The following is an 18,749-nucleotide window of genomic DNA, read 5'->3' on the forward strand; positions in this document are numbered from 1 at the left end:
CGTAATTTGTATAATGCAACTCATTCCCTGCACAGGAAGGCCTGTGGTGTGGATTGCAAAGCAAGCAAGAGGGGTAGAATGTTGACCAAATAAGCTTGTAAAATATGATTTTTATGTTTGCTTGCTTAGTTTGCAATGGGGGCTGAGCAGTGCCAGCTAAATGTGGTCTGTGAAATTGCAAATTACCTTCCTGCTTGGGAAGGGCCATTATTTTGCTAATGGAGAGGTTTTCACACCAAGAAAGTTTTGAAGAGAAAGGAAGATAGAACTTATCTCAAAACCCCTTCCTCTTTTTTCTTAAATAAATTCCAACACTTACTCTCTGACCTTGCCTAAGCTCAACCTCCCATCTTGGAATTGTGTGATTGACGTGTATCTCTAGACCAGGGGTCGGAAACCTTTTTGGCTGAGAGAGCCATGAACGCCACATATTTTAAAATGCAATTCCATGAGAGCCATACAACGACCCATGTACGTTACACATCATCCAATAAAAATTTGGTGTTGTCCCGGAGGACAGCTGTGATTGGCTCCAGCCACCCGCAACCATGAACGTGAGCAGTAGGAAATGAATGGATTGTAATACATAAGAATGTTTTATATTTTTAATGTAATTATTTTTTTTATTAAAGATTTATCTGCGAGCCAGATGCAGCCATCAAAAGGGCCACATCTGTCTCGCGAGCCATAGGTTCCCGACCCTTGCTCTAGACAAAGGGGTCACGAGCCCCTTGCATGTAAACCTGTGTTCTGTAAAAGGTATATAAGATGTAAGAAATCTAACTTCAGGGAGCACGTGTTTTGGATGCCTCTGTTGGGGTCACGCTGCTCCGCTGGCTAAATAAATCCTACTTCCTTCATCAAGTTGTCTGGGCATTTTTGTACTCCTTTGATTCTTGCAATATATGATGCATTGGCTGAAAACCGAGGAGGAAGACGCCTGCAATTGGCAGACTTCAGGCACCCTGTTGAAGAGCCCCTGAGCTGCCCTGCAGAAGCGCCTGCTGAGCGTTTGCTGGAGGTTTCCCCGTGTGGACCTCCAGACAGAAGGGGGGATCCCCTTCGCCGGCCCCAGCAAGGACCAGACAACAAAGGAATGAGGAAACAAGGACGCATCAGAGCCACGGTAAGGAAAACGGGCAAGGGTAGCTAGCTGAGGTCCTGCCCCACTGGGCAGAAGAGAGGCCTGATCACTCTCTGGAGAATCACTAATTGCCCTCCATAGGTTAGTAGTGGTTACTGTGCACTCTCCACAGGTGTGGGGAGTAGTCTCCACGGGTTAAGAGTGGTGACTTGTTACCCTCCATAGGTGTGGGGAGTGGTCCCCATGGGAGTGGTGACTGCATCGCCCTCCACAGGTTGTGGGGAACAGGCCCCGTGGATTTGGATTAGAAGTAGCGACTTGTCACCCTCCATGGGTTAGCAGAGGTGACTTGTCACCCTCCACTGGTGAGTGTGAACGAGATGGACACCAGGAGAGGGTTCCAACTCTCTCCCACAGGGCCAAAGCTAGTGTTGGGTCCCGAACTGCGGTTCTGCAGGGCACCTCATATGGCCAAGAGGCAGAATAGCATGCTGACGGTTTATATCAGCCTCCTATAAGCCAAAAGGGCCCGCCATTCCTGTGAGAGGAGCAGCTGGTGGTGGAATGAAGCAAGTAGCATCCCCTCCAAATTTCCCCTCCCCTCTCCCCATTTCTTCATGTGGTGTGATTGCTGTCTGTTGTGGGAGGCATGGGAGGTTCACAGGAGATTACGGAGTTACTATGTCCCCGGGGAAACTGAGGACCTTGTGTGAACTAGAGTGGCCTGCCTCTGGCATAGGATGGCCAGCAGGAGGAAGCTTGGATAGAAGGTGTGGCAGGTAGTCACTAGAAATCCAGGCCACCCAGATTAGTTTTCCTACATAGATACTTGGCTTACACTAGTTTTGCACCCTCCCCCTTGGCTTAGAGGTTAAGTATTGATAGCAAAGGCAGGGAAGCATTCCACCAATCCTGGAGAGCTGCCGCCACAGGCCAGTGCCAGAAATTTTAACCCCTAGTGAGCCAGAAGCAGAAACTTTGGCTCTCCTACCATGCATACTGGCAAGGCTTTACCCTTCTACACCTGGCTCCCTGTCCACCCCAGAGACTGCTACTGACTCAGGCTCATCATCACCAGATCTGTCAAGCCTCAGCATAAGCTCACCTGAGTGGGAGGCGCCTCTCACCACCCCACAGGAACCAGGCCCAGGCTCTCTTCCCCTAGCTGGGAGGCTGTGTTCAAAGATAAGGCCTGGAGTGCAGATGCCTTGAGAGAAGTGAGAAACACAGTGAAATAGCCAACAAGATTTATGTCAACAGAGAGGTTGAAAAGAGCCACGAAGATAAGTGCTAAATGCAGAAAAAGGCAGAATTCATAGTGGCCCTTCAACAGAAGGGAAAAGGGAAGAAGACAGGCAAGGGCAAGAAGGGGCAGTCAGGTAGAACTCCCCTGTGAAGTGATCAGTGTGCCATCTGCTAGGGAACTGGTCACTGGAAAAATGGATGTCCCAACCGGGACAAGGGGAAGGCATGCCTGCCAGCCGCCTCCCAAGGGGAAGGCACACTGTTGACCATAGCTGGGGAGTCCCTCTTGGACTGAGGGTGACCGCACTCAGGGGCCCCACTAAGTCTATGGTCCGCGTGGTGGTACGGGGCGTGCAGATGAACTTCCTGATTCATACAGGGGCTGAACACTCAGTGGTGACCCGGCCAGTAGCGCCACTCTCCACCCGTAGAGTGGACATTATAGGAGCTGCAGGAACACAGGCTGAACAGGCATCTGTCTGCCCCGTAAATGTACAATAGGAGGTCATGAAGTTATACATCAGTTTTTATACGTGCCTGACTGTCCAGTGCCCCTATTAAGAGGCAATCTGCTAAGCAAATTAAGAGCTAATATATCTTTTGCTGACAATGGCCAGCTGTACTTGCAGTTGCCTAAGCCTAGACTTAACTCTAACTGTTCCTAGAGAGGAGTAATGGAGGATTTTTGCTACTGAGTCTGGGAATCCGTCGAACCAAAAACTAATTCAAAAATACCCCAGAGTCTGGGCTGAAGGAACCCCCCCCCCCCCCGGGCTGGCAATAAACCAAGTGCCAGTGCAGATAGAGTTAAAACCTGGGGCCCTGCCTGTCAGCCAGAAACAAATACGCAATTCCTAGGGGAGCCTTAGAAGGGATCCAGGTGCATTTACAGAGGCTCAATGAGCATGGAATTATTATCTTGTGCCATTCACCCTGGAATACTCCTTTGCTCCCTGTCAGGAAACTGGGGATCAATGATTATCAGCCAGTACAGGACTTATGGTCATAAATGAGGTACCAGTGACTCTGCACCTGACACTACCAAATCCTTATACACTCCTAAGACTCCTCCCTGCTCAAGTCTCATGGTTCACTTGCTTGGACTTAAAAGATGCCTTCTTTAGTTAAGACTGGCTCCTGGAGGCCGGGAGCTATTTGCCTTCCACTGGGAAGACCCAGCTACAGGGGCAAAAGGACAGTACACTTAGACTAGGCTCCTGTCATCTCTGGGGAGGCCCTTGCTCTTGACTTCCAGCAGTTTCCTGCACAGGACATAAGATGTGTCCTCCTTCAGTATGTGGATGCCTGTTGCTAGGTCATGAGACTCTCCAAGGATGTGCTAGAGGAATGGACGAGCTTCTACATCATCTAGAGAAGAATGGATATAAGGTCTTGAAGAAGAAGGCCCAGATCTGCCAAAGGCAAGTAAAAAACTTGAGATTTATTCTCCAACAGGGGGAGAAGAGGTTAGGAGTTCCTGGGCGCAGTAGGATTCTGTTGTTTATGAATCCGCAACTTTGCAATACTGGCCAAACCCCTCTATGAAGTCTCAAAATGGGGGAGAAAAAGAGTCCACGAACTGGGGGCTGGAATAGGACTGTGCTTTTCAGACTCTTAAAAAGGAATCACAAGTTGCCCCAGTGCTAGGTCTTCCTAACCTAGCAAAACCATTTGTGCTGTACATCTCAGAGAGGAACAGAGCAGTGGTGGGTGTATTAACCCAGGACTTAGGATCGTGGTCTGGACAGTGGCTTGCCTCTCCAGAGAGCTGAACAGAGTTGCTGGGGGCGGCCATGCCTGGAGGCCTTGGCAGCTGCAGCGGTGTTGGCACAAGAGGCAGACAGGTTGACTGTGGGACAGGGCTTGGAGGTGTGCGTGCCTTGTGCAGTGGTGGCTCTGCTGAATACAGGAGAGCATCGTTGGCTCAAAGATACCTGTCTCACCAATTACCAGAGTTTACTCTGTGAAAACCCAAGGCTGGCAATAGAGGTGTGTACCACTTTAAATCCAGTGGACACTACTCCCAGTTGAGGAGGGAAAGCAGCAGCATAACTGCCAGCTGGCCAGGCAGGTCAGATCAACCCATAGGAGACCCAGACAAGGAGCTGTATGTAGATAGAAGCAGCTCTGTCAACTCACCAGGGGAAAGGCAAGCAGGATATGCAGTACTGACTTTAATAGAGATTGTGTAGGTGTGGCCCTCCACCCCAAGGAACTTCTGCTCAGTGGGCAGAACTGATTGCTATAACTCAGGCCCTAGAGCTCAGTAAAGGAATAAAGTAAATGTTTTTACCGATTCCTGCTTTGCCTTTCTTACTCTGCAAGTCCATGGAGACATATATAAGGAAAGAGGGCTCCTGACTGCCGGGGGCAAGGACCTCAAATATCCAGGAGAAATTCTTCAGCTGCTGGACACAGTCTAGAAGCCAAAACAGATAGCAGTAATCCACTGCCAAGGACACCAGAAAGCAGGATAGATAGAAGCCTATCCCACCCAGACTGAGAAGGCCAGAGAAGTAACAAAGGCACTACTCAGAGAAGTCATTCCAAGGTTTGGACTGCCACTTCAGGTAGACTCTGACAATGGCCCAGCCTTTGGGGCTAAGGTAGTACAAAGAACAGCTCAAGCATTAGACATCACCTGGAAGCTTCACGCAGCATACAGACCTCAGAGCTTGGGAAAGGTGGAACACATGAATAGAACTCTTTTAGGGCTTAGCAAATTATGTTAGGAAACAGGTCTTAAATGGGTGCAAACTTTACTTCTAATATTGTTTGAGATTCCTTGCACTCCCTCCAAGAACAACGGGTATTCACCTTATGAGATATTATACAATAGGCTCCCCCAATATTATGTAGTTTGCCAGGGACTCCCTGAGAATTAGGAGAAACAGAACTACATAGACAATTAGAAGCATTAGGCCAGGTGGCTGGTGCCTTATCCAAGTAGGTGCTAGATAGGGCTCCAATCAGTTTGTTTGCCCCTGTCCACTTTTTCTCCAGGAAATCAAATGTGGGTTAAGGATTAGAATCCAGGTCCCCTCCGACCCTACACTGTAATCCTGATTATTTCCACTGCTGCCAAGGTAGAAGGCATACCCGCCTGGATTCACCACAGGTGGCTGAAGCCTGCAGCCCCGGTTGAGACACCCTCATGAACAGCAGAGACTGACCCTACCAATACTTGTAAGTTGACCCTGAGAAGGACCACATGCTTTGTTCCAGCCACAAACCAGAAGCTGGCTGGTCCACGTACTCCTGAAGCCCGAGGAACCTTGCTCTGGGGTTTCGTATAATTGGAGTCTGGGGAGGGAGGGAAACTAAGGTCAAAGGAAAGCCAGAACAAGTTGTCTTAAGCTTTGATGCATGTGCTGCCATAAGTCATACAGAAAGGGGTTTAAGTCCCTTGGCTAGGAGAGAAGCTACAAGGCAAATAAAAAGTATACATGTGCTCATAGCTACCCCTGTAGAATAACCTGTGAATATTAATCATGTGTTCAATAGGCTACCTGGAAATAGGACACCTCAGAAGGAAATAAATATATTTTAAGAGAGGAGTAGCTCTGTCAAACTGTACCACCCAGGAGTGCAACCCCTTAGAGGTAATCATAACCAATCCCTTAAACCCCCATTGGAAGACTGGAGAAGTGCTAACATGTGGCATTGATGGCTAGATCCCATGGTCCAACTGTTATTAGAGGTCAGGTACTGGACCACCTCGCTCAAGCCTTCCAAGTATATAAATCCTTTTATAGGGAAGCAACTGAACCCCTACCCTCACCACCACAGTCAACTAAGAACTTGTTCCTCAGGATGGCTGAGGGAGTAGCCCATTCCCTAAATGTCACCTCTTGCTATGTATGTAGGGAACTCTAACAGGGACAAATGGCCGTGGGAAGCCAAGGAACTAGTTCCCACTAGGGCTAGGCCAAATGTAATGACCCCTCACACCTCTGAGGACAGCCAGTGGATTTAAAACATGCTATCATAGGGAAATACTGCTTAGCCAGAGGAGGAGGAGATCTGACTGGATCAGTTGGAGAACTGACTTGCCTTGGACAATGGTATTTTAATGCCACCTCTAAGCAGAGTGTGTGGTAGGGAAACCAGAGAGAGAGAAATCCATTGACCAGATTCCCCGAGCTAATTGGAGCCTGGTGGGACCCAGGCAGGGCCAGAGACTGGATAGCACCATCTGGACTTTACTGGATCTGTGGGAACAGGGCTTATACCCATCTCCCCAAGAACTGGGAAGGGATCTGTATGATAGGTGTGATAAAGCCCTCCTTTTTCCTCTTGCCTCTGGAAATAGGGGAACTGCTTGGCTACCCAGCTCCACAACCCTTACAACGGGTAAAGAGAGAACTCCATATAGGAGATGGAAAGATAATGAGTGGCCCCCAGAGTGGATAATCCAATACTATGGACCTGCCACCAGGGCAGAAGATGAATCTTGGGGGTACTGCACCCCCATTATATGTTAAACCAGATTATCCGATTGCAGGCAGTTTTGGAAATCATTACCAATGAGACTGGGAGAGCCCTAACCCTCCTTGCACATCAGCAAACTCAGATGAGAAACACCATCTACCAAAACAGGTTGGCACTAGATTATCTGCTAGCAGCAGGAGGAGGAGTGTGGGAAATTCAACCTCACTAATAGTTGCCTGCAAATAGTTGACCTGGGCCATGCAGTTGAGGACCTTGTCAAGATGACAAGACTGGCATATGTGCCTGTGCAAGTTTGGCACAGATGGAACCCCAATAGCCTTTTTAGGGGATGGTTCTCAACCTTTAGTGGGTTCAAAACCCTAATAGGAGCAGTCTTACTGCTCCTAGGAACTTGCCTGAAAGGTCTATGTCTGTTGCCACCGACTCACATCAGAACCTCTGGGAGTCAGGCCCAGGAGTTTAAATTTTCCCAGATCCCAGCCCTGGCCAGTTGGCTCAGTGGGCCTGGCGTGTGGATGTCCCAGGTTCCATTCCCAGTCACACAGGAGAAACGCCTATCTGCTTCTCCTCCCTTTCCCCTCTCACTTCTCCCTCTCTCTCTCTCACCCTCTCCTGCAGCCACGGGTGGATGGGAACGAGTTGGCCCCGGGCACCGAGGATGGCTCCATGGCCTGGCCTCCACCTCAAACACTGAGATCGGTGCACCACCCCAGACAGGCAGAGCTTCGTCCTCTTGTGGGCTTGCCCAGCACATGCGGGAATCTGTCTCTGTCTCCCCTCCTCTCACTGAATAAAAAAAAAAATTTTTTTTTTTCCCAGTTCACAAGGTCATTCTTTGCTGCATGAGATCAGCCAAGAGAAGAAGACTGGGACTTGGGACCGTTACTATGAGAACTAACAAGTCCGGCATTCTTAGGTCGGTTTCTGATAAGCCACAGGAGAAGATTACTGCCAGGAAGATTTTTTTTTTTTTTTTTTTACAGAGAGAGAGTCAGAGAGAGGGACAGATAGGGACAGACAGACAGGAACGGCGCTCTCTCCATTGAGAAGCATCAATCATCAGTTTTTCGTTGTGCCACTTTAGTTGTTCATTGATTGCTTTCTCATATGTGCCTTGACCACGGGCCTTCAGCAGATCAAGAAGCCCCTTGCTCAAGCCAGCGACCTTGGGTCCGAGCTGGTGAGCTTTGCTCAAGCCAGATGAGCCCGCGCTCAAGCTGGCGAACTCAGGGTCTCAAACCTGGGTCCTCCGCATCACAGTTCGACGCTCTAACCACTGCACCACCGCCTGGTCAGGCCTGGCTGGAAGACCTTAAGAGAAGGGCAGAGCCACAGACCACGAGGACTGGGTTCGAGGTCGCAATCTCCGTCCCGCCTGCACCTGTGCCTAAGCCAACTGCGCTCCTTCCCGAGCCCCTTCGGGCTGCAGCAGGAAGCGTCCGACGCCACAGCCCCAGCCCTCTCAGGTGCTGAGTCACCGGGCGGCAGCCCCCGCGCGGCCTGAGCGCCCCGTGGTCAAAAGTCGAGTGCGAGGCCGGCCAGCAGAGGCAGCGGCCCCACCACCGCCCGGCCCAGCGCGTGCCGTACCTCTACGCCCAGCTCACCCCACCAGCCAGCGCGCGTACTCGCCGCGGGGGCCCCCGCAGGGGAGTGGTGCCATTACCCGAACGCGGCCGCTGGCCGGGCCAGGGGAAAGAGAAAGAAGGGCCGCGACTTCAGAGCCGAGAGCAGGACCGGGAGCCGCTGCACGCCTCGGCCGCCCAGCACCGTCGCCATAGTCACAGAACGCCCCAGAGCCGGGATGCGCATGCGCGGACTCCCCCCCCCCCCCCCCCCCGCTGTCCGAGGGCACGCATGCGCCAGGCCGCCAGCCCGGTGAGGCTCGCAGCCGCTCTTGGCCGTTCTGTTCTGCGCGCTGGGTCCTGCCTACCCATCCCTCAGTTCGTCGGGCTCTTGCTGATGCCTGACAGAAAGGGGACTGGCGCGTCCGCGGGTACCGGGCACAGATCATCCATTGCTGGGGTGCCAGCTCTAGCTCCGATGGGCACGTCCCCACTGGGTCGGGAGGGCCCCACGCGGCGGGGGACCTGGCAGTGCAGGTGCGCACCCACCCTCACGCCCTCACCTGGTGCGCGGCGGGTGTGGGGAGCCTCAGTATGACTAAGAAGGTGGGGTCAGATGCATTTGCTTCTACAGATGATGGGATTAAAACAGTTTTGTTCTTTGTATCACCTCACACTCATCAGAATGGCTATTTTAAAAAACACACACAAATTGTGTTGACAGGGTGTGGAGAAATTGTAACCCTGTGTATTGTTGGGAATGTAAAGTGGTGCACTGGCTATGAGAAATAGTATATCCATTAGTTAAAAAAAATTTAAACATGAGAACTACCATGTGCTCTGCAATTCCACTTCTGGGTATATACCACAAAAGGTGGAAAGCAGGACTCAAACTAATATTCATGCACCCAGTTCATAGCAGCATTATTCACAATAGCCAAAAGGAGGAAGCAACCCAACTGCCTATCAATGAATGGAAGTAAAAATAAAATGTATATACATATAATAGGATATTGTTTTGCCTTAGAAAGGAAATTCTGACATGTGCTATAATAACAATGAACCTCAAGGATATCATGCTCTATGAAATAAGCCAGTCACAAAAGGACAAACACTTGGAGGTACCCAGAGTAGATAAGTTCATACACTTACTTTTGCGACATGGATGGACCTGGAGAGCATTATGCTAAGTGAAATAAGCCCGTCAGAGAAAGACAAGTGCCATGTAATTTCAATCATATGTGGAACCTAATGAACAAAATGAGCTAATAAAATAGAAATAGAAAATAAATATGCAGAACAGACTGACAAGTGTCAGAGAGGATGGGGGTTGAACAGGATGAGTGAAAGGGTGAAGGGATTAAACAAAAAAATTTACAGACAGACAACAGTGTGAGGATTGCAGGAAGTAAAAAGGGGAGGTGAAGGAAGGTAGAAGAGGGAGAGATGATGATGGAGGGAGATTTGACTTGGGGTGGTGAGCACACAATGATGCAATATACAGATGAAGTATTATAGAATTGTATACCTGAAACCTGTATAACTTTCTTAACCAGTGTCACCCCAATAAATTTAATAGTAATAAAAAAAAGAAAGTAGACTGGTGGTTGTCAGGGGCTAGGGGGAGGGGGACGAAGAGTTTGTGTTTAATAGGGACAGACTTTCAGTGTTACAAGGTGAAAAAGTTCCGGAGGATGGTGGTGATGGTAGCACAATGTGAACGTACTTAATGCCACTAAGCCTGTACATTTGAAAATGGTTAAGATGGTAAATTTATGTTATGTGTATTTTACCACATAAAATTTTTTTTTCTTCAAGACCATAATTTAAGCTTTATAAAGGTTACAAGCATCTGGACTTGGAGATCAGTGGAGAAAAACAACACCCCTTTAAATCTGACTGCTATGATGCCTTACCTTAATTGGAAATAACTGGCAGACCTGTGGCTATTTTGCCTTGACTTGAATTATTTAAGATGACAGCAGCTCCTGTGTATTACATAACTTCTCCTCCAAGAGAACAGTGTTTTAAGAGTTACAGCCACGGAAAGTTTTGTTACCTGCAGTGTCCTCACTGGCCCATTGGAATTTCTTGATCAGTAAAGGCAGGTTTGGCTTAACTATGGAATATACAAAAATGTTTATATTCGGCTTTCAACATAAATCGATCCCATCAAGTTTCCTGCATAGAAAGAAAATATGTATTTCCACTTACTGTCATTTTTGAATTTCACAAATCTTTGGTGGTAGTGGTGGTGGGGTCAACATTTCCTAATTTTTTCCTGAAGTGTTGATGGGGATTTCTTGTCAGAGATGATGAGTTATAAAAATAGCTGTCTATAATTTTTTTTTTTTTGTGGGTGTGTTGTATTTTTCTGAAGTTGGAAACGGGGAGGCAGTCAGACAGACTCCCGCATGCGCCCGACCGGGATCCACCCAGCATGCCCACCAGGGGGCGATGCTCTGCCCATCCGGGGCGTTGCTCCGCTGCAACCAGAGTCATTCTAGCGCCTGAGGCAGAGGCCATGGAGCCATCCTCAGTGCCCTGGCCAACTTTGCTCCAATGGAGCCTTGGCTGCGGGAGGGGAAGAGAAGAGACAGAGAGAAAGGAGAGGGGAAGGGGTAGAGAAGCAGATGGGCGCCTCTCCTGTGTGCCCTGGCCAGGACTCAAACCTGGGACTCCTGCATGCCAGGCTGATGCTCTACCACTGAGCCAACCAGCCAGGGCCAGCTGTCTATAATTTTAATACCAGTCATCCTACTGGTAAGCAAAAGGGTAGCACTGTGAGGTTTTAAGTTATTGGTGCCACAGTTTAAAGCACACACTTGAGAACTAGTCCTCTATGTATAACACAAGTGCGCAGTTTACAAAATAACTATTTTTGTGCCAGGCACCTTATGATACATTATCTTATTTTATTCCTCACATCAACCTTATGAACTTTCCCCTCTCTGTTTATAGATGAGGAAGCAGGCTCTAGGTACAGAGCTAAAGAGTGGCAGAGGGGATTAAGTCTGCTTGATTTCAGAGCCCTTTGTGGGGATTGTAATAATATCATAGCATTCCCTGGAGCAGCACTGCCCTTCAGTGATGTTTCTGTGAGCCAAAGCCTCTGCAATCATCAGATAAACACCTCTTTTTATTTACATTAGTATTACAAAAATTATTCTCTATAACACACTAAAATATTCAGCAAAATACTATTTCAAACATTCTGTAAGAAACGACTGTTCTTATTTTTGAATACCTAACTTCATATTCTAGACCCAAAGCAACAAGTATGACCATAGCAACCAGTGGGCAATCTGCCAAGTAAGACTGAGCTGGACAGGCTGGTCTTATTTACCAGTGGTAACCTCAGGGTCTAAGTATCTTTTGTGGAACCAAGTGTGGATACTCTTCTTTCTCATTTTGTAGTCTACGTCATCTCACTTGGTTTCTGCCAAAGACTGCTGTTTTTGTGGCACTTGGGCCTTGTACTGGAACTGCTCAGCTACAAATGTGACTCTTTTCAGACCAGTATTTAGCGGGCAGGGGCTGAAGAACAGGCCTCTAACATGTGTTTGAAGGACAGAATGCCCAGGCTTACAGGGCAGCGAGTTCATCCCGAGGCAAAACACATTGTTCGCAATCAAGCTTCTCCACTTTCTTCCGCCAGCTTCCTGTCCTGCCAAGGGCGGCAGGGAAAAGAGGAGTATGTACAGGAACTGCCAGCCTTGGGGGTGAAGTCACAGTGTGGAACCCTGAACTGTCTTGTCTTGTTTATACAAACACATAATTTCACTGGCCTATATATTTAAGGTACAAAACTTTATTTTTATAAAAGTCAATTAAAACGCTTTCCATTTTTGCATCTTAACATTGATTATGCAATCTCTTCAGAAGTTAAGGATTTTTAGAACACTGTTAAAACAGAGGTACAAGGGATACATTTAGAAAAGATGCCATCCTGACCTGTATAACTTTTGTTTACCAGTGTCATCCTAATTAATTCAACAAAATGGGGGGGGGGTCTCTAATCTAAAACAGACAAAAATAGAGAAGTCATCTAGCCCCCACTAGTAAAGCCTGGGACTCTTTACCCCAGTTGGCTTTTTAGTCCCTGTGGTCAGTGCTGTGTGGTGACTAAGCAGTGAGCATTCGTGTGGATAAGAAAACTGAGGCTCATTACTCTATAACAGTGCCCTTCTCGACGGGCAATTGTACCCTTTCAGAGAGTGCCTGGCAATCCTTGTCATGACTGGGGATGGAAGGAGGGGAGAAAGGTGCTACTGGCATCTAGGGCCAGCGGCCAGGTTTGTTTCCAAATACCTACCATGCATAGGATGGTTGCCCACAACAAAGAATTATCCAGCCCAAGATGCCAACAGAGCTGAGGTTGAGAAATTCTGCTTGGAGTCCCACATCATGGTGGTGGTGGTGGGTATGTGTGTGTATGTTTATCTGCTGGGGCCAGAGGTGTAGACTCAGAACCAATAATACTGTTAACCCACCAGACACCAGCGTCTGTTCTGACAGCCTGGCTGACCACACCATACCAGGAGGGCTATGCAGAATGGCCTGCCCTCTCTGGTTAGCAGAATTCAGGCAGTGATGGGGAATCACCCGGTTAGCTTCAGTCTGCTAGTCTCTTCACTCATTCATGTGGGCTTTAAAAGGCTGAGTGCTGAGGCACAATTAGAAGACTCCGAAGCTGTCCTTTCTTTAGGTTATAGTTCACAGGAAAAAATGAAGTATTTCCACAGCAGCCTGAGGTAAAGTGGGGAGCTGTTCAACAGGGATCAACCCTGAGGTTCCAGTCACAGCCAAGGTAAAGATAATAATACTACCTGCAGCCCTTCTCCCTCTTCAGGGCACACTGGTTGGGAAAGTGCCTAAAGTGCCAGAAAGACTAAAAACTTAATCAAGAGTTTCTGTAGGCCCTGGCTGGTTGGCTCAGCGGTAGTGTCGACCCAGCACGTGGATGGAAGTCCGGGTTCGATTCCTGGTCAGGGCACACAGGGGAAGTGATTATCTGCTTTTCTACCCCTCCCCATTTTCTCTCTCTTCCTCTCCCACAGCCATTGCTAGAATAGCCCTGGGCACTGAGGATGGCTCCATGGCTTCCCCTCAGGTGCTAAAAAATGGCTCTGCAATGGAGCAGCGGCCTGGACAGGCAAAGTAAGGCCTGGTAGGGGGCTTGCCAGGTGGATCCCGGGTAGGGAACATGAGGGAGTCTGTCTCTGCCTCCCTGTCTCTCACTTAATAAAAAAAAAAAAAGTTTTTGTAGTTGTCACAATCAGTAGCAATTTATTGCAACACATGCCTGAGAAATTGTGATATTTTTGTTATCTATTTTTTCCACCTTAGTACACCTTAAAATCCTTTCAGTTTGTTTTTCTTTTCTTTTTTATTCAGTGAGAGAAGGGGAGGCAGAGAGACAGACTCCCTTATGTGCCCTGGCTGAGATCCACATGGCAAGCCCACTAGGGGCGATACTCTGCCCATCTTGGGCCATGCTTGCAGCCAAGCTATTTTTAGCGCCTGAAGTTGAGGCAATGAAGCCATCCTCAGTGCCCAAGGCCAATCTGTTCCAATCAAGCCATGTCTGCAGGAGAGGGAGGGAGGGAGAGAGAGAGAGAGGGAGAGAGAGAGAGAGAGAGAGAGAGAGAGAGAGAGAGAGAGAGAAAGAGGGAGAGAGGAGAGAGAGAGAGAGAGAGAGAGACAGAAAGAGAGAGAGACAGAGAGAGAGAAGTGAGGGGGGTGGGGTGGAGAAGCAGATGGGCACTTCTCCTGTGTGACCTGACCTGGAAATCAAACCCAGGACATCCATACGCTGGGCTGATACTCTCACCACTGAGCAAACCAGCCAGGGTGCTTCAGGTTTTTTTAAAAAATTATTTATATATTTTTTAGTGAGATAGACAGAGAGAGGGACAGACAGACAGGAAGGGATAAAGATGAGAAGCATCAATTCTTTGTTGTGGCACCTTAACTGTTCATTGATTGCTTCCTCATATGTGCCTTACCAGGGGCTCCAGCTGAGCCACTGAGCCCTTGCCTTGGGCTTCAAGCCAGTGACCTTTGGACTCAAGCCAGTGACAGTGGGGTCCCAACAATGATCCCAAATTCAAACCGGCAACACTGCTCAAGCTGGTGAGCCTGCACTCATGCCGGCAACCTCGAGGTTTTGAACCTGGGTCCTCCTATATCCCAGGCTGATGCTCTATCCACTGTACCACTGTCTGATCAGGCAATCCTTTCAGTTACTTATGGAGTGGAGACTTCATGTGATTCTTAAAGCCTGTAGTGATAGATACAGCATTTAATAATGAAATTAACAGACCCTATAATTTTGGAAAGAACTGTGGTTATGATACCAAAAAAAATACTGTTTGAAGAGAACTTAGAATTTTTCTCTACTTTGGTTATAACAGGGGCCTATGTGGAGAAAGCACAAAATAATAAAAAAAATTGATCTAGTTTACATTCTCTGAATTTTTTTTCCTTGCTCAAACAAAATTCCAGGAAACTGAATGAAGAGCGTAACTGAACGTTATGGGATAAAGTGAAAGAAAACGATCTTTCTCAAATATTTCTTCTTTCACTTTCAAAACCCAATTAGGCTTCCTTTTTCTATTCCAGCTCGGCCATTAATAGGTCTTCCTGTTTAGCGAGTTGTTTGCAATAGATTTCTTCCCCATTGTCCAGCTATGAAATTCAAGAAGTAGTATTTTATGCAGACATAGAACCCAGATCAGGAAAGAAGTCTGGACGATCTGAGGCAGCACACATTCAGCGAAATGCTAACTAAGTGAGGCGTTTACTCCATGCTGCCAAAGCTTCTACAAGTTAGTTCTGGGTGATATGTATCAAACAGTTCAGAAGGTCTATTCTTGAACACTGGTGCAGTGCATAGGCCAGCTTTCCCACCGTGGCCCTCTTATTGCCTTCCCTCATCAGCCACTTTTGGAGCATCTGGTAAACCTTCTCTTTCAATCCATCTCGCTCATAGTCGTGGTCAATTTCATCAATCTGAGACTCAGTGAAGCCCAGCTTACGGGCACACGGTTTCCAGGCCTTCCCCAGGCTTTCCCTGACCGGGTCCAGGTGTTTTTCAGTCAGGCTAGTGGTATTATCTGCCAAAAAGAAAAGACAAGAAGGCATCAAGCTGCAACTCATTTGAACATTCTAGTTTCCAACACTCGTATAAAGTGAAGAGGACCTGGTGTACAGTGGAAGAGAGAACTTCTTTAATTATATAGCTGTTGACTCATTGGATGATATTTTACATGTCTGCTAGCCCAATGGAGGAGTTTTTGTGAGTTTAACTAAGGAACCTCTTCCTCCTAGCAGATGCATCTCTGAGCCACAGCTGATGGTTTTGGGATTAAAACCTCTGCCTGACTATTCGGCTGTTTTATACAACCTCAGCCAGAGGCCCTATTTATATCAGACCTTCCTGATATAGACGGGAAAAACACCATTATTTATTCCTTTTGGACATCTTCCACTTACATCTGTCCAGAGTTAAGGTCCCTTAACTCCTGATGCCCTTCATGCAACAGGTCACTTTCCTCTTAGTTCATCAGGGAAACTGAGCTCATCAAGTGCAAACCTACCTAGTCAATTACAGGGCCTTCTCCTGTCCTTTAAGGGACGAAGCACCTATGCTCTTCAAGGTCTATTTCCAGACTCATTCCTCTCCTGCACAACCGTTGCCTCTCTTCTACAGCCATAACCTCTCTTTCTACTGGTTCCTTCCCCTTCCAGGGGTCTCAAACTCGTGGCCCGCGGGCCGCATGCAGCCCGCCAAACAATTTTGTACTGATTTTTTTTTTGTTTTCAACTGCAGTGAGAAAAGTGTTGCGTAACAGTTGCCTTTTGTAGACCTAGTGCGGCCGGCCGAATGGCTGTGATCTTGCTCTGCGGCCCACATGCTGAGTTGAGTTTGAGACCCCTGCCTTAGGCCTTCACAAAAATCATGAAAAAGAAAACTAGTATAAAATAGCCACCACAAACAAAACACACTCCTTGATCTTCATTCTACTTTAGTGAGCTGAATATAAGAAAAAAGACATCTCATGTTTGCTCCTCAACCCCCAGCCGTTCCTCAGCTCACCCACGATGCGGCTTTTATCATCACCACTGGAAATCAGTCGTCCAGAAACCTTCCAAGATATTTAACAAACTTTGTCAATACCTCTCTGGGAGAGGATCCCTGGGTTTCATCAGCTTCTGAAAGATATCCCTGTCTTCCCCAAATATAGAAACCTCTGCTCTAGGTATTTTAAAGGGCAAGACCAGGAACTGGCAAACTATGGCCTGTGGACCAAAGCTGGCCTGCAGCCTGTTTCTGTAAACAAAGTTTTACTGGAACATGGCTATCCATGTGCTATTGTCTGTGGCTGCTACTGCACTACAATGTGAGTTGAGTAGTAGCAACAGAGACCTCAGAGCCAATGAAGCCTAATTTGCCAATCCTATGGTTAGGCAAGAAGTTGGGTCCTTAAATCACATTGTTTTGGCCCATGACTGCTTTTCCCAGGTTGTGTTTTGGGATTTAATGTGATGAGCCTGCATAGTGGAACCCTGTAAGAGGAATTCCTCATTTTAATTATGGAGGTGATGTTGAGGGCATCGTGTCCCATAGCTTACACAGTGTCCCAAGAATTTCAAAATTCTTTTTGATGGAGACCTGAAGGAGTTATCTCTTCCAGGTCTGAGTAGTAATATTAATGATGATAACACTTTTATAGATCTTACTATGTTCCACGCAGTGTTCTAAGCTCTTTTTTTTAAGTGAGAGGAGGGGAGATAGAGAGACAGACTCCTGCATGTGCCCTGACCAGGATCCACCTGACAAGCCCCCTCCTGGGTGATGCTCTGGGTCCATCAGGTTCTGTTGCTCCACAACCTAGCTATTTTTAGCGCCTGAGGCAGAGGTTCCATTGGAGCCATCCTCAGCACCTGGGCCAACTTGCTCAAACCAATTGAGCCATGGCTGCAGAAGGGGAAAATGGAGAGAGAGCAAGAGAGAGAAGAGGGAGGAAAAAGGCTGAAGAAGCAGATGGTCACTTCCCCTGTGTGGCTCTGACTGGGAATCGAGCCCGGTACATCCACATGCCAGGTCAATGCTTTACCACTGAGCCAACTGGCCAGGGCCTCTAAGCTCTTTATACATATTGACTCATTTAACTTTCACAATAATCCATGAATTCAATATTGTAATTTCCCCCATATTAAACATAAATAAACTACAAAGAAATTATACAGAAATTGCTCAGAGATTTTAAGAGGAAAGATGGGACAACTTTCAAAGAGAATAATCAGACAAGTTTTAGGATTCCACTATATCCTTTTCCACAAGTAAGCTCAAGGTTACTAGACAATGGGTCCTTAAAGGGCATCTTACCAAAGATTTCTAGATACTTAGAATATGGCTCTTTCAAGTTCATGTGCGTGCTGTCCAGTGATGGCGAGCTCATACCAATCTCCATATAATTATGGTCTCCAATCTGAATGCCAGTACTGTTGGATATGCAACATTTTGCAGACTCATCTGAATAGAGATAAATACACAGATAAGTACACCGAAGTTGGAAATATGATGAGAAATATAACACAGTAAGGGGCAAGGCTTTACTCCAAATGTTTAAGTTAATTTATTTATTCTGTGCCACCCTCTAAGGTTTTCTTTTTAAAATGTGGCTGAACCACCTCACATCCATTAAGATGGCAACTATTATTATTATTTTTTAAGTGAGAGGAAGGGATATAGAGAGACAGACTCCACATGCACACTGACCAGGATCCACCCGCAACCCCCATCTGGGGCTGATGCTCCAATCGAGCTATCCTCAGTGCCCGGGGCTGATGCTCAGACCAACTGAGCCACTGGCTGCAGGAGGGGAAGAAGGAGAGGGGGAGACGAAGGAGGAGAGAAGCAGATGGTCACTTCTCATGTGTGCCCTGACCGGGGATCGAACCCGAACGTCCGCACGCTGGGCTGACGCTCTATCCACTGAACCAACTGACCAGGGCCGGCAACTATTATAAAAACAGAAAATAACAAGTATTGACAAGATATGGAGAAACTGGAACCCTTGTGCACTAGTGGTGGGAATAAAAAATGGTGCTGCCACTGTGGAAAATAGTATGACAGTTCCTCCAAAACTTAAAAATAAAATTACAATATGATCCAGCAATTCCACTTCTGAGTATATACCCCAAAGAATTGAAAGCAGATTCTCAAACAGGTATTTATACCCCCTTGCGGCATTATTCAAAACAGCTAAAAAGTGAAAGCCATTCTAGTGTCCCTCAGTAGATGAAAAGATACACAAAATATGGTATACACACACAATGGAATATTACTCAGCCTTAAAAAGGAAGGAAATTCTAACACATGCTACAACATGGATGAA

At 47.3% G+C, this 18,749-nt stretch overlaps 3 protein-coding genes across 10 annotated transcripts in view; all 3 read right to left on the reverse strand.

Annotated features, from left to right (window-relative positions):
• BPHL (biphenyl hydrolase like) overlaps positions 1–8,575 on the reverse strand; it is a 46,182-nt gene extending 37,607 nt beyond the window's left edge. The window contains exon 1 of the mRNA XM_066377061.1: positions 8,445–8,575. Within this exon, the coding sequence (XP_066233158.1) occupies positions 8,445–8,557 (113 nt within the window). The 5' untranslated portion in view covers positions 8,558–8,575. The remainder of the gene's footprint in view (positions 1–8,444) is intronic.
• NQO2 (N-ribosyldihydronicotinamide:quinone dehydrogenase 2) overlaps positions 1–18,749 on the reverse strand; it is a 698,677-nt gene that overhangs the window by 600,897 nt on the left and 79,031 nt on the right. The window lies entirely within an intron of this gene.
• Positions 11,465–18,749, reverse strand: part of RIPK1 (receptor interacting serine/threonine kinase 1) — a 58,118-nt gene continuing 50,833 nt past the window's right edge. For all 8 annotated transcript variants that reach the window (XM_066377049.1, XM_066377048.1, XM_066377046.1 and 5 more), the window contains 2 exons: positions 17,738–17,884; positions 11,465–15,461 (listed from right to left, as the gene is read on the reverse strand). In XM_066377049.1, coding sequence (XP_066233146.1) covers positions 15,175–15,461; positions 17,738–17,884 — 434 coding nt within the window. In that variant the 3' untranslated portion in view covers positions 11,465–15,174. The remainder of the gene's footprint in view (positions 15,462–17,737; positions 17,885–18,749) is intronic.

The sequence above is a fragment of the Saccopteryx leptura genome, chromosome 3 (assembly GCF_036850995.1).
Source record: "Saccopteryx leptura isolate mSacLep1 chromosome 3, mSacLep1_pri_phased_curated, whole genome shotgun sequence".
NCBI lineage: Eukaryota > Metazoa > Chordata > Mammalia > Chiroptera > Emballonuridae > Saccopteryx > Saccopteryx leptura.